This window comes from Tauraco erythrolophus, chromosome Z, assembly GCF_009769465.1.
Source record: "Tauraco erythrolophus isolate bTauEry1 chromosome Z, bTauEry1.pri, whole genome shotgun sequence".
In the NCBI taxonomy this organism is placed as follows: Eukaryota; Metazoa; Chordata; class Aves; order Musophagiformes; family Musophagidae; genus Tauraco; species Tauraco erythrolophus.
This window is the reverse complement of record NC_141496.1, coordinates 16,255,120-16,271,198: the sequence shown is the minus strand read 5'-3', so window position 1 is coordinate 16,271,198 and position 16,079 is coordinate 16,255,120. Positions and strand designations below refer to the sequence as shown.

The 16,079-nt window shown below is 39.0% G+C and overlaps 1 protein-coding gene across 1 annotated transcript in view; it reads left to right on the top strand.

Moving 5' to 3' along the window:
• RICTOR (RPTOR independent companion of MTOR complex 2) overlaps positions 1–16,079 on the top strand; it is a 98,257-nt gene that overhangs the window by 13,942 nt on the left and 68,236 nt on the right. Inside the window, exons 3-4 of the mRNA XM_086630009.1 lie at positions 5,938–6,035; positions 15,479–15,543. Of these exons, the coding sequence (XP_086486135.1) occupies positions 5,938–6,035; positions 15,479–15,543 (163 nt within the window). The remainder of the gene's footprint in view (positions 1–5,937; positions 6,036–15,478; positions 15,544–16,079) is intronic.

Sequence of the window (16,079 nt, the reverse complement as noted above, 5' to 3'; positions counted from 1 at the left end):
ATAACTGCTACTTCAAAGTGCTTGCTTTCCAAAAAAAGAGAAGGCAGATACGCAGAAAATGAGATGGTAATGATCAGCAAGCTAAGCTGTTGTTGCAGAACACAAGTGTACTGGCTTGAATTTTTTTTATATATTAACAAGTTTTTAGATGAGATTCGAGGCAAAGTGGCTTTGTATACATTAATTGGAACAATCTGCCAAGTGTAAAAGTCCAGGTTAAAAAAAAAAAAAACAAAAAACAAAAAACAAACCACAAAAAACAGTCTGACTTTTTTTTAGTGAATCTCTTTTGGAAAGGATATGTCCTGCTTCCACCATTCTACCTGTAAATGGCTCAGTGGTACAGCCACTTCTGTGTGGATTTTTTTGTAAGACTTTGTTATTCTGTTTGACTCAGTAACCCAGCAGAAAACCAACAGAGCAAAAAGAATGACAAGTATTTTGCTGAGTTAGTTAGCAGGATCATTTTAATGTGAAGTTGATGGGTGCAGGAGTAGTGTACAAGGATAGGATGTGTCATATAGTGGAACAGGGTAGAGGGGAGGAAAGTAAGGGGAAAGGGTTGTGCATCTTTTGGCAGAGGAAAGCTGTAAGATCAGCTCAGTCATTTTGCAGGACTCCACCCTCAGAAGCACCATGGGAAAGAATGTGAAGATATTTGGTTGTTGCTATGGGCCAGCTCGAGATGAATCAACATCTCGGTAATAAATGAGGTATGTCAGGAAAAAATAGACTTTTGAGGGGTCTTAAAATTATAACAAGTAGCTTGTCTTCTTTGTCTTTTTTCACATAGAACAGCAAGGCCTTCTGAAGAACTAGAGAGTAATGGTTAATCAGAGCGAAGAAATCTCTGCAGCAGTGGTCTGAACTGAGGTCCTTAAAAAAGCAAAAACCAAAAGTCCTTGTCAACACCAACATGAGTTGATAAGCTTGACAAGGAAATGTTAAGGCCACGATAAGTCGTCTTTTGGGAGATCAGTCTCTTATGTTGTGCCATGTTTTTCCTGTTTCTACATTAATCCATGTTCTTCAGGGCTGTGGCATGAGATTCTGTGACAGGAAGACGTGCAGTGCTGGATCTGATCTTTCATTATGGGAAAGCCACATGGCTTGCTTAGTTGGTAAAATCCAGAATGCATTTAGTCTGTTTTCAAGCCTATTTTAATGTAAGGGACAGACTAGCAAGAGACTATACCTCTGTTTGTGAAGTCATGTTTTTCATTTAAATTTTTTTACATCTGCCGTATGAGAAGGTCTGATAGGCCTGCCTACCTTCCCTATTGGCTTTATTTATTAATAAAAATTACTCATGCCTGAGTAGTTAAATAAATTTTCTATTTCTTTCTAATACACGATGTGTTTCCAGAAGAGGAAAAACAGGGTAGCCAGTCTTTCCTTGAACTTTTATGTCACAATTCTTTTTTTAACTTTTTTTGAAGAGATTTTTTTGCAAGAAGGTTCTTTTGAAGTTTAACAGAAGACCTGAACTGACAAGACTTGACTGAGAAGGCCTCTATAATCTTAGTTCTTTCTGAGGTAGTTTGCTATTAGAGGGTGTTTATTTCTTTACTGTCTTGTTTGTTCTACAGCACTAGTTTTGTTGTTGTAGTCAAAGTGTGAGCCTGCTAACTTGCTGTATTCATGTTATCAATTTGATAGTGGAAATATCTGTCATGTTCTCAATTTTCTCACAGTGTGGTAGATCTTATACTGGAGTCCCCACTTAACATTAGTGAAGCTTCTGGGAAATACCTGTCTGCTCTGCTAAGCACTGCAACGATGGTTTTCCTGGAGCTTTTCTGTCCCTCTATAAATGAGAGTTTTTCTCAGCAGAAAGAGGACAATGTAGCGATAAGTTGCTATAACTTCAGTCTTTCATACACACACAGAGTAAAATGGTTTTAGTGCACATTTTAATTAGGCAACCTCGTTATCAAGGTCTGTCATTGCTACAGGATTGTTAACATGGGAAATAGTAGCATCATCATGTCCTGGTTTCCTCACATCCAAATTGACTGCTTTTCTGCACGGCACGCCTCGCTCGCTTCTGAGATAGAGCCCGCTCTATCAGGTAGCTGAATAGAAATGTTAATTGCCGCTTACTGACAAGAAGTTTCCTGAGCTAGTCTTGTGGTCTTTCCCATTCGTATAGAGAGCTTAGTTTTGGTAGAGATTTACCTTGAATATATAGACATCTGCACTTTCAAAATTAAAACTTAGAAGCATATTTCCAGTGATTTTGCAGAGTTATTGTTGCTGCTTGTTCTCCAGGGAATTGAAGTAGAACATTCTGGAGAGCTCTAGGACCTTTTACATGCGATGTTTCTTGTGGTATAATGGGGTATGTTACTGTCCAAAAGTAATGTGAGCTAGGGAAGTTCCATCCATTACCCAAGACAGGCCAAAGAGTAGGAATCAGCCAAGCTGTAGTTTCAGAGAAACCAAATTATAAAGAAGTCATTTTCATAGAATCATAGAATCACAGAATGGTTAAGGTTGGAAGGGACCTCAAAGACCATCTAGTTCCAACTCCCCTGCCATGGGCAGGGAAACCCTCCACTACACTAGGTTGCCCAAAGCCTCATCCAACCTGGCCTTGAACACTTCCAGGGATGGGGCATCTACAGCTTCTCTGGGCAACCTGTTCCACTGCCTCACCACCCTCTGAGTGAAAAATTTCTTCCTTAGATCTAATCTAAATCTGCCCTCTTTCAGTTTAAAGCCATTGCCCCTTGTCCTATCACTACACGCCCTTGTAAAAAGTCCCTCTCCAGCTTTCCTGTAGGCCCCCTTTAAGTACTGGAAAGCTGCAATAAGATCACCCCGGAGCCTTCTCTTCTCCAGGCTGAACAGCCCCAACTCTCTCAGCCTGTCTTCATAGCAGAGGTGCTCCAGCCCTCGGATCATTTTCGTGGCTCTCCTCTGAACTCGTTCCAGTAGCTCCATGTCCTTCTTGTGTTGGGAACTGGAGAGCTGAATGCAGCATTCCAGGTGGGGTCTCATGAGAGCAGAGTAGAGAGGCAGAATCCCCTGCCTTGACCTGCTGGCCACGCTTCTTTTGATGCAGCACAGGATGCAGTTGGCTTTCTTGGCTGCCAGTGCACATTGCTGGCTCATGTTGAGCTTCTCATCCACCAACACCCCCAAGTCCTTTTCCTCAAGGCTGCTCTCAATCCATTCTCCGCCCAGCCTGTACTTGTGCTTGGGATTGCCCCAACCCACGTGCAGGACCTTGCACTTGGCCTTGTTGAACTTCATGAGGTTCTCACAGGCCCACCTCTCCAGCCTGTCAAGGTCCCTCTGGATGGCATCCCTTCCCTCCAGCGTGTCCACAACACCACACAGCTTAATGTCCTCAGAAGACTTGCTGAGGGTACACTCAATCCCACTGTCCGTGTCACAAACAAAGATGTTAAACAGCCCAGTCCCAACACCAACCCCTGAGGAACACCACTCGTCACTGGCCTCCACTTGGACATTGAACCGTTGACCATAACTCTTTGAGTTCAACCATCCAGCCAATTCCTTATCTACCAAGTGGTCCATCCATCAAATCCATGTCTCTCCAGTTTAGAGACAAGGATGTCTTGTGGGACAGTATCAAATGCTTTGGATAAGTCCAGGTAGATGATGTCATTTGCTCTTCCCCTATCCATCAGTGCTGTAACCTCATCGTAGAAGTTCACCAAATTAGTCAGGCAGGATTTGCCCTTAGTGAAGCCATGTTGGCTGTCACCAGTCACCCTCTTATTTTGTATGTGCCTTAGCATAGTCACCAGGTGGATCTGCTCCCTTACCTTGCTGGGCATGGCAATTTTCCTCTCCTATGTATTCCTTTTAAATCAGATGCTGTGATGTAAACTGCTTCTAGTGCTGTAACCATCCCAACCTACTTGCTTCAGTGTTTCTCTTGTTGTTTTCATGGTTTATCCTATTGCAAACCTCTCAAACTAAGTTAAGCCCTGGAAAAATAACTATATAGAGGATCCTAACCTTGGGATGCATCTAGTAATATTTTCACTGTCTCTAATTTATGAGATTGTATCAAAGGTTTTTCATTTTTTTTTGACTGGGTTGAAGGGGGAGGGGTTTAAAGAAAGGTGTGCAGGTGTTCCAATTTGTATACAAAGCTGCTAGATGTTTGGTTTCACTGAACATACTGTTCTGCAGTGCAAGGTCGCTTTGTGCTTGTGCTGTGTGTCTGACAGTTGACTTTGCTTATTGCTGTGACTTCGGTTTGTGGAAAATAATGCTTCACATCAAGCTGGTGATGACTGAGATTGATGCCCACATTTGTGAGCCTGTCTTATCTTCCCAAATCTCACTGATCTTTTACCTGAAAAATATCACAATTATGTGGAGTGGCAGTAGCATGTCAGTACATGCGTTAAAGTCTCGTCATAAGCCATGTACTCAGTACAACTGATTCACCTTACCCTTGAGTAGACACCGTACAGCTAGTCGGTTGTCTTCATCTTCATTGGCTGATAAACAAGATCTCTGTTGACTACAGTGGGTTTACAGGTTTACACGCCTTAATTCAGATGCTGACCTGTAGGTAGGTGTCTTAATCTTTAAATACTGTCTTGTATTCCTGATAGTAGTGCTCTTACAGGGTCTTATCTTTCCAAATATCTTCTGGATATATCCTGATGAGATAGATAGCTAGTTTTGTCTGCTTTTTCAAATTTGTTGCTTTTTTGAACTACAGATATTGATAAAAAACTCAGCTTGGTTTGTAGAGAATGAACAGGGAAGTACAAGACTCTATGTATACACCACAAATTCGGCCATAGCTGTTCATACTGCAGTAGAAAACAAGTTTCTTTTACTGAGTAAGCATGGGGCACCCCACTCAAACCCCTTCTCTTTGCTGCTTTCCAGATGTCTGGTGTTTGTACTCTTCAGGCTTTCTAAAGACATCATTTTATGTAATGCATTTTTTTCTTTTTTAGTAGTGTAATACTTTCTAACAGTTCACATCTCCAGCGTGGCCTCGGTATTTCATTAATTTCAAACAACAGTGCTGCTGATAGTGGTATAGTGTCCATCACACAGTGTCCAATCCAAGACTGCACGAGAATCCTTCAGTCAAGCATCTCCTTTTGAAAACTGTCCTGCCACAATACCACCATGTGCAGAACTTACTGCAGTTTCTGTTACAGTACCTTTGCTTGCAGCTCTCTGTGCCCAGCCCACCCTTTGCTGCTTGTCTCACTCTGCCTCAACTCTCAGCTAATCCCAAAGGTGAGGCAATATTGTCTCTTCTTACCATGTTTGGTAGTCCTTAACCATTTCCCAGCAGAATGCAGGGTCATCCTGGTTTGTGGTTTTTTTTTTTGTTGGGATGGTGGACACTTAGGAAGAAATGAAATGATGTTCCTGGTCCCCCCACTTACTTTGTTCAATTCCCATGTCACTGGAAAGTCCTAGCCTACTGGTAAATGTGTAGACAGAGATTAATATGGAAGGCAGAAATCCCACCAACCCTTTGTCTGGAGGGGAAGAAAGAAGTGATGTGGTGTGGCAGTAACATGCTATCTTTTTACTTCTGTCTGTAAGTTTACTTCTTGCCCTTGCATTTCAGGGAGATTAATGATAAAGCTGATCAGTTATGAGATGTTAGGATTGGAGTTTCAGACACTAAATGGATTTCTTTGTCAATTTAAATTATAAGATACGGATTAAAATCTGCTTTAAAATACGAATCTCTCTTCTCCGTGGGCTTTAGTGTTTATTTTGGAGAGTTCGGGTATGCCTGGTTTTGATTCTAAGCGTAAATCAAATAGATGCTTCTTGAGGCGAAAATGATCTGCATCCTTAATTAAGACCAGGAGCATACCTTTTGTATTTAGGAAGCTGCATGTTGAATGCATGTTTAGTTTTTTTGATTTTTATTTTCAACTATATCTACTAATAACCTGTTCTCTTTTGCAGAACCCTGTGATAACATGAGAGAGATTCTCCAAAATGTGGCCAAATTACAAGGCGTTTCAAATATGAGAAAACTAGGTCACTTGAATAATTTTACTAAGGTAAGAGCTCAAATGGTGTCATAGAACAAGTGATCATATAGGCGAAATATTTTGTATGTACTCCATCAGGCATTGGCTGGGAGATTGATGAAACAGCTTAGTTTTGTGGAACAATACTTGAAATCTACATATTGTGGGAGAGGAGAGGAGCAAATAAGGACAAGTAAATGAAAGTGAATGCAGGGTTGTGCTGAAGTTTGTCTACATGTCCTACTGGCTAAATTTTTGTAGTATTTGAATGCTTAGAAGCCTGAAATACCTCCCAATTAATGGGTTAAATTGCATAAATAGAGCTAAAGATTCAATCCTGCTCCGTAGAATTGAATCAAAAATGCGAAGTGCCAGATGATCTGGATGTGAACTGATGAAGTACAGTAAAGGAGAGGACTGTATCGATGAGCATGCTATTCAGTGGTTTGGACACTAATAGAATAGCAGCCATCAAGTTTCACTGCAGTTTTCATAGTGAAAAAGATTTAAAGGGACAATTTCTAGAAACTGTCTGTATTGCTGATTTTTGAGGTACTTTTTCCAAATACATGCTTCCAAATTCAATATGACAACTACTTGCCTGAAAATATGAAGAGTGTTGGGCACTGACAGGAGGCAAGAATTATGATCTTTGTGTGGGATGAGACTGTAGGCTGAAGAAGAGGCCATGAGAGGCAAGAAGAGAAGGAGAGAGATTAGGGAAGTGATCTTGCCTCTGTACTGGGCACTGGTGAGGCCGCACCTGGAATATTGTGTCCAGTTTTGGGCCCCTCGCTTTAAGACAGATATTGAGCTCCTGGAGCGGGTCCAGAGAAGGGCGACTAAACTGGTCAAGGGGCTGGAAAATAAAACTTATGAGGAGCAGCTGAGGGAGTTGGGGCTGTTTAGCCTGGAGAAGAGGAGGCTGAGGGGAGACCTGATTACGGCCTACAAATACTTGAGAAGGGATGGTGGGGAGGTAGGGGAAGGGCTCTTTACATTAGTGATGGGTGATATAACAAGAGGAAATGGGTATAAGCTTAGTCAGGTTCAAGTTGGATGTTAGAAAGTATTTCTTCTCTGAAAGGGTTGTCAGCCACTGGAATAGGCTGCCCAGGGAGGTGGTTGAGTCCCCATCCCTGGATGTGTTTAAGAATAGGGTGGACGAACTACTTAAGGATATGGTTTAATGGGGATTGGGGATGGTTGGACTGGATAATCTCTAAGGTCTTTTCCAGCCTAGAAATCTATGAAATCTATGAGAGCAACTACAGTTTCCTGGGTAGATAAGAAATCTGTGGAGAGAAGTAGAGAGGACTGATGAGAGGTGGGCAGGGAGTTAGGAAAAGGGTGTTTGTAGCATACTGAATGGTTGTGATTGGACCAGTGTTCCGTTTGTCAATGCAAGGGGAAAAAAAACTTCATTGCAGTCAGCGAGCTAGGAGACCTTCGAGCTTCGCTGTGTTGTCTGAATAGATGGACTGATACTCAGAGGGAACTGGTAAGTTGTATGCCTTTCTAATGTAGAGTGCCACAGATAGGGCAACATACCTGAAGATGAAACCAGATTTCTGTGACAGAAGATGGATCCTGCGATCTGCAGTAGCTAAGAAACAAGATAGTGGTGGAGAATTTTGTGGGTAAAGTAGGGTTCAAATTATTGTTGTTGCAGATGGGCTGATAGTAAATCATTGAGTAAGATAACCAGGAGACTGCTCGACAGCTTAGAGACAGTCTCAAGCAAAAGAACTAATGCTGCAGAGCAGGTTTGGGGAACCAGTCGATATGAGAAAGGCAAACATACATGAAAATCTTCAAAGTAGGCATGCTTCTTGGCTGTAAAACCACTCCTTGTAGGATTGAACAACACTCCAGTGGTAGTGTATGAGATTCAATTAGCAGGAGGGCAAATACTAGGAAAAAAAAAGTATAATAGCAAGTAAATTTTTCTTCTAGTGTATTAATAACAAATCTGTAAATGCTTGATTTTCTGAGTTGGTTCAGAGCACATGTAGGGGCATAGCATTCACTGAGGATCTGAACTTACACTGAAGTCTTTTCTTTGGGTCATTGCCTTATTTGTATCTTATCAGTCTGTCAGATATCACCATTGACAAAATGCTGCTGTTTTTACTGAGGTTCCACACTCTGTTGCAAGAAAGTTCTTTTTTCTGCTAGAAAAGACTGCTTCATAGTTGTGTTTCCTTTTTATACTAGTCTGGAAAGTCTTAAATGTGAATTTTTCTAAATTATTTAGTTGCCTTAAAGAGCTGGATTAGGTTTGCAGATATGTGATTCCTAGTGAAAAGTCACTATTTGAAACTATGGGTCTTAAAACAGTGTTGGTTTTCCTACTGAATATCAGATGTTACGCACCTATAAGTGTGGTAAATTAGTAAATACACATACTGTAATTAAAAGAGGAACAAAAAAAATCTTTTTAAAAGATCGCTTTGAAAAATTGAATAGTTCCATAATTGAATATGTGAAGAATTTGTTCTTTATACTTAGCTGGTGTTAAAGTTGTTAAGACCTTACAAAAACACAAGGGAGGTTTTCATAAATGGGGCTTAAAACAGACAAGAAATGATCCATTTGTGAAAAGCAACTTGCTGAAATTAAATATGACTTTTGAAGACATAGACTGTAGTTTGTAACCTGGTTTTGATCCTGAATCAGAGTGACCCTGTATAAGGGAATCGTCCTACTCTATTTAATATTTAACACTTGTTCCTATATTCATCTCTCTGGAATGTCTGCTTTATAAACTTGTACATTTGATTTTGAAAATCTTCCTATTTTTGCTTGAACTGTAAATGCAGTTGTAAAAATAGAATAAAAGTTGCAAACAGTGTTGTCTGCCTTGTGGTTGGAACAGTTCTGTGTTTTTCATCCCAGTGGTTAAGAGTGAAAGCCTGGAGCTTGGGGGAGATGGTTTTGTTTCCTTTTTGCACTCTGGTCCTCTACCATGAGTTAATACAGTCTCAGTTCCTGCTTTGTGAGACTGGAGTGTGGGGAAGATAGAGGTGCTAAGACCTGAGGATGTTTGTGTCCTGTCTTGGAATTGTACTGAAGATGAGCTTGATTTGTTTGTAAATCCTTGCATTTTATGGTCTGTTTTTGAAAGACCACTAGTTAATCTAGGATATTTGTCCTATGGATAGGGAAACGACCTTCGAAGTTTTTTTTTTATAGTATATTTCTGATAAATTTTATAGATTTTCTGTATTATTTTAACTCTCCTGCAAGGAATATTATTATACTTAAAATGAAATATCAGCACTAGTCTAAGCAGTTGCTTCCCACTGCCCCAGATATTTACTTCCAAGACTGAGCAAGTCTCGCATTTGGAAGAAATACCATTCTACTTTTTTTTATCAGCGGAAACAAAATGTTTGTATTCATGTGGAAGCAAGTAATGTAAGTTAGCGTGGACTTTTCTGACAGAGATCATAGTAGACATTAAGTCCTGTATTAATTTCAAGATATTTGAAGTATGTTAGGTTTAGGTTTCTTTCCTTGAAAGTGGAATAGATTTTGGAGGTGGAGTTTGTTCCCCCACCCTCTTTGAAATGAAACAATGAAAATAATCACGTTTTAAAAATCAGTGAACTAAACTCTGGATTTTCTGCAGAAGTTAAATACTTTAAATAAAATTTATGAAAATAATTGTGGTCAGCAGTCAACAGGATTTGTTACTTTATTTCCAAGAATGATACTGTAAAGCAGGTATTTTTGTATGAAGCTTGCACGCCTAAAAGATGTAACTCCCTTTTAATGTCTTTCCCTTTGAGAAGAGCATTAACTAGCGACACTCGCATCCCCTCAGCACCCATGCTTACTGCGCATAGTACATTGCATACGTGGTATTTTACCAAAAACTTGTATTTTATTCATCAAGTTTTAGCTAGTACTACTTAGTAAAAACCTTAATGTTCATATTCTTGGCTCTTTGGCTGCAGAACATGGGTGGTTGTTGTGCAACAGGTGCTGTAAGTTTTCTCCTCCAATAAATGAGCATTCTCACTCTGGTGGTGCTCAGGCTATGGAGAAGTATGATTATTTCTCAACTGCAGCAGTGGCAGACTTAGACATTTTTCTCCTCCTTTGATGCTTATCACCTAATAAGTGAAGCTGCAGTTTTGTGGGCAAAAATGTTTATTAAATATTGCCTAATCTGTATTAGACAAAAATAATTTTGTTCTTTTCAAACAGTCTGTGTCACTATTTAAGCTCACCTAAATTTTGACCTGAAAACTGTTTGGGGATTTGACCTTTAGTAAACAATCAGTGATGCTTTTAGTTCTCACAGCAGTTTGCAAGCTCAGCACGTGCCTTTGGCCTTGGTAAACTGGGTAGCATTTATAGAATATAGAATGGTTAGGGCTGGAAGGGACCTCAAAGATCATCTTGTTCCAACCCCCCTGCCATGGGCAGGGAAACCCTCCACTACACCAGGTTGCCCAAAGCCTCATCCAACCTGGCCTTGAACATTGCCAGGGATGGGGCATCTACAACTTCTCTGGGCAACCTGTTCCACTGCCTCACCACCCTCAATGTAAAAGATTTCTTCCTTATATCTAAGCTAAATCTGCCCTCTTTCAGTTTAAATCCATTGCCCCTTGTCCTATCACTACACGCCCTTGTAAAAAGTCCTCTCCAGCTTTCCTGTAGGCCCCCTTTAAGTACTGGAAAGCTGCAATAAGATCACCCTGGAGCCTTCTCTTCTCCAGGCTGAACAGCCCCAACTCTCTCAGCCCGTCTTCATAGCAGAGGTGCTCCAGCCCTCGGATCATCTTCGTGGCCCTCCTCTGAACTGGTTCCAGTAGCTCCATGTCCTTCGTATGTTGGGGACTCCAGGGATACATTACCCATCTTTCATTTAAATGTCCAGCTATATAAGGCAAGCACCTTGAAGTTTCCCAACTTATGCTGATTAATACCAAAACATCATGGTTATTTCTTTGGGGTTTTCCCCACCCCCATGAGAAGCTGTGTGTGATAAATTACTGAAACCAGAAGGAACCGTACAGTTGCATTTACTTAATGGAAAATATCTTTTTGATTTGAAGTATTCCTTTAGAATCCTTTATTATAGAAGATTTATCCCACTGCTGGCTTCTGAGAGATCCTTTATACCTTTTTTAAACCTAAAAGCATGTTAAATAATGAGCAGACAAAAACCCCCACAGATGTTGTTACAGGGACTTCTATTTTTCATTCAAAAAGAAAGGTGCTTCTCTAAGGACAAAAGGAAACTGAATTAATATTATCTTAAACTTATCACTGATGCTATTCAGTTGCTACGGAAAATTGTATTTTCAACCTGGTCAAAACTAATTCTGTCATTATTTAATGAGTATCTACTCTTCTGCTTTGTATATCTGTTAGCTTTTGACCATGCAGCTACATTTCACTAAGATATGGATTGTGTTTGGGGCTATAGAGGCTTTAATGGATTCCATCTCTGTCTAATACGTAGTCTGTTGTTTTAGAGTCTCAGCTGTCCTTTGCAAAACCCAAGTATCTTAGAATCTGAATGGAGTATTGACTGGCTGTAACAATCATCCAAGTAGCTAAACCACTATGGGCAAATTTGAAATCTCATAAGGAAGTATGTAGTAGATAGGAACTGAACGTCTGCTTAGGGGCATTCAGCTGTGGAACAAACCTGAGGCTCCAGTATAGAGACTTCTCTTAAGAAGACTAGGATCTACTAAGTAGTCTCCTCATAAATATTAGCAGTGATGGTTCAAGCTGTATTTCCAAAATTGCAATGTGATAATTACATTTTGGATGCATAGAATAATACCATACTTTTACCCATTAGTTGCTGTGACTCTTCTGCTAAGTATAAATTTTAATGGTCTTAATGTGCATGCAACTTGTGTGTGCTGTTAACCTCCTGTGGTTTTGTTGTTCTGAGCTGCTGTTTCCAAGACATGTTGATGTGTTACTCATGTTGCTATGACTCATCCAAGTAGCGTGAAAACTCATAGCTGACAGTAAACATGAAAAAAACCTGCACTGTAAGTTAGTCACTGTCTGGCCTAGCATAAGTACCATTTTGTCCTAATATTAAATCATACCCTCCAAGAGCCTGTGCTATTCTCATTCATTAACTACTATATCAAAATTCTGGATTTTAGAGTTGACTTATTGACAGTTTTAACTAAGCAAAGTGTAGTCTCTGTGTGTGGGTATATATAAAAATATATAAAATGTATTGTGTAAATATAAAAATATATGCATTTTACGTATATGAAAAATATAAAGTGCATTTGCATAACTGCTGGCATTTATGTGATATGATAACCCTTGTCATTTTAGTGAAATATAGCAATATGTAGCCAAAAGCAGATTTTAGTATTTTGATATTGCCTGTCTACAATTATACTACAATGACTTGCATTTTAATTGTTAAATGTTACAGTCAAACATATGACAGTTACTTGGATTTGTCAGGAATTCAGCCATCTACAAAAATCACTGCATTTGGGCCAGAGTCATTGACCTGCCTAGTGTTGTTTGAAGGTGGAATGAGAAGAAAGTGGCAAAGTTTTCCCTTTTAGGCATATATCAATCCAACATTACTTTTGCCAGGCTGGCTCAACCTTCATCGTATTTTCTGTCATGTCCGTTTTTTGCTACGCTTTTTCTAGTTTGTCTACTCTTAAAATGTGGCACCTGAAATTTTGTTCCTCATGCAGTTTTGAGAGCAGCCTTCCAAGTGGAGAAAAAAAGTCTCTTTAATCTCAAAAATAACCTCAGTCCTATTAGTCTTTCCAAAGGTAAAATGTCTTTTTTTTTTTTAACCTGAAATGGCATCACATTAACTCATTTAGTTTGTAGTTTGCTGTAAATTAGAGATCTTGCTTTGCTTCTGAATCAAATCACTGAAACATTTTGAGTTCTGATCTTATTGTCCATCTTTTAAGTTCTTTTCTAGCTGGAAGGCCTGTAAGCACACTACCATGTGTAAATTGCAAAGAAAGCTGATACTTAAGTAATGGTGGCCCATTGGAATGAGGGTAAACTAATAGCTAAAGTAGCTGATCTTGTGCTTACTTTTGTTAACTAATTTTATCTTTTTATTCTCTGAGGAATATTTTATGTGTATGGACAGACACCATCAAATGCTTTGATAAAAATTATCATCACATTCAGAAATTTATATCCACACAGCAGTTAAACTTGATGAAAATTTTAGCTGTTATCAGGTTATGTGGCTATGGTTGAGTTTCAAGATAAGGTCGAGTTTCTTTCTACATCAGTGATGCAGTGGGAGCACATGTATAGAGGAAAACAGTTGGTATTGAGGAACTAATAACCACACTATATCTACTTGGTAAGAGTGGTTACTGGCAACTTGACTAGAGCTGGTCCAGTAAACTGGATGCTCTTCAGCAATTGCAGCAAGTTAGGTGTGTTCCAGAAATGTGACATCTGCTTTAATTTCATCTTGGACCACTCGAGATGCAAACTAATGGTAAGTGTGATGATAGGAGACTCACTTCATAAATACAGTAGTGCACATCACAGCAGATTTCTCAAATGTGTTTTTTGCCACATCAGAGTTACAATTCTGTAATTTTTTTTAAGTAGGAAAAAAACGCTGTTGAGGGTAATCTGGTATGTTAGATTAGGATTTCTTATTCGTGTCTGGGGTGAAATGATGGGGAGCAGTTTAGATGTATAAATGATGAGCCTAAACAACTATTGGTGTACTTGTCTAAAACTGAACAACGAACTGTTTTTACTCACTATCTTCTCACACTGTTTTGCTTACACTCTGCCAGCCAATTTTTACAGTTCATAAGATGTCAATAGAAGTGCTAAAGCAGCAGTGGTGGCCTTAGGCAGTCCAACAACATGGCATAAAAATAGATTGATGCTAGGAAGTGACATACTGTCATAACCAGTAAATGCACCAGTTGTCTAGTTTTATTATCACTTACATTTGAAAGGTAGGGGTGAAGAGGTTGTATAATAACTTTCCTTATGTTTTACAATCATCTTTGGTTATAACCATTGTTAAGAAAAAGGCAAAATCCAAAGTATTTCTATTAGCTTATATTATTTGAGCCTAAATGTGGAGCTGATCCAGGCCAATTTAATAATTATCTCATTAACAACTGTGGATTTCAGCATTATCACTATGCATTTTTCTCACAATATGTCAAGAAATGTAATGTGATCCTTGGCAGAATTTTTACTTTTTATTTGTTGAGCATAAACTTAAGTATTGTTTGAATAAACCATCATGCTAATAAACTGGATTTAGTTAATAGCAGAGTTTCTGTGCAATATGCTGTTTTTTCAGGTGGGGGTGAACAGTAGAGTGGGAGCCTTGGACACGTTAAACATTTCGACTTAAGTAGCCTTAATTTAGTGGTTCATTTAGTTTGTTATAAATTTCTTATTGTTAGCAGTAAGTACATGTAAAGAATGTGGCACAGGGTTTTATATACTTAAATACTTTCAGAACCAGGGTTATTCACTAATTGGCACAAACACTTCCTGAGTTCCTCACTGAGGAGAAACCGTTAATACTTTGCTGGCTCAGAACTGAACACATGCCTGTTTTAAAAGTGAGGGCAAAGGGCAAAGCTTTTGTAATCAGTATTAGTCACTTGAGTTTTTGGAAGTGCTTGGAAAAGTGTTTTGGTATTTGGACATGATAATACAGTATTTTATAATTTTAGCTAGGCATAGTGAATGAGATTGCTAGGAATTTCTTCTCCACTCTTGCAGAGGGGGACAGCATCAGCTCTTCCTGCAGAAGAGACTGTTTTCCTTTCCTCAAGAGGCTTAAAAGATTGGCATGCAATAGATTGCCCCTTTGGAGATTGGTTTTGGATGTAAAAACTGGACTGGTAAATCTTCAGTCTCATGTTCAAAATGGATAGATATGGATGAAATGTTCAGAATTTGCAGCGGTTTGTAGATGTCTTTTTGTGTGCATAAATTCAAACTTCGCACTCATTTTTCAGAGGTACATGTTCTATGGAATCATTGTCAGGCCAGGCCAAATGTCAGTTGGGAGTTGCTTATGATTGGTTTCGCCTGTGCTGCTGTGGGAAAACATGACAGTGAACCTCATAGTACATAGCAGATGTTCTTTGACTTCAGTCTTTTTCATATCTGCTCAGGTTACCAATTGCCCAACTAGTGACTCTTCCTAAAAGAGCTTAAAGGCAGCAAGAGCAACAATCTGGAGTTGAAAAATTGACCAGTTGGCAGCTTACACAATTGTGCAAGCTTTTCTTTACTATGAGAGGCCACAGATTTGTGTGTGTCTGGCATGTGAACTACTGACAGCAGAAGTTCTCAGGGAGGAATAAAGTTGGTACACTTTCCCTTACCGTGACTGAAATTCCTTAGGTCTCTTTGAAATCATTGCCAGAAATCTACGTTTTTACATAGTAATTTTTAAATAGTCATAAGTAATAGATATTTTCTTTTATTTTCAGCTTCTTTGTAATGCTGGCCATGCTGAAGAAAAGCTAGGTTTTACGTATGACAGCATCATAATATGGTAAGTAATAGGGAGCACTAGTGCAGTACTAGGGTACTTCAATTGTTTTGTGTGCGATTAAATAAACTTTATTTGTACTTTTGAGCTATAATTTTATATTTCTAATGTGTTTGAAATTTCATAATGCAAACATAGACCTTATAAAGTATTTTAATGAGTAAAATCAAAAATATGTTATTCACTTTTGGGCAAAGAGGAAAAAAACCTCCAAATTGTAAGTGTGGATTTCTTTATTGTATTCCTCATAGATGTAAAAATACCTCTAAATAGCTGTGTACTTGGAGAAAGCACTTGTAGTAAAAATGTCCACCTGCAGAATTCAGGCCATACTCTTTATGTAGAATCAGGATTTAAAGAGAAACATTTTATGTTAATTTGGTGTGGTTTTATATGTTCATGGTGTTGCTTTCCTTGCTACTAAAATGCCTTGTGTATATACTTTCAAGTGGAATTTTTCTATATTTTGTTGCCATTTCTGACACTCAAAAGTAACTACATGCTTACTTCCAGAAATTTTGTGTTTCTACACAGACATT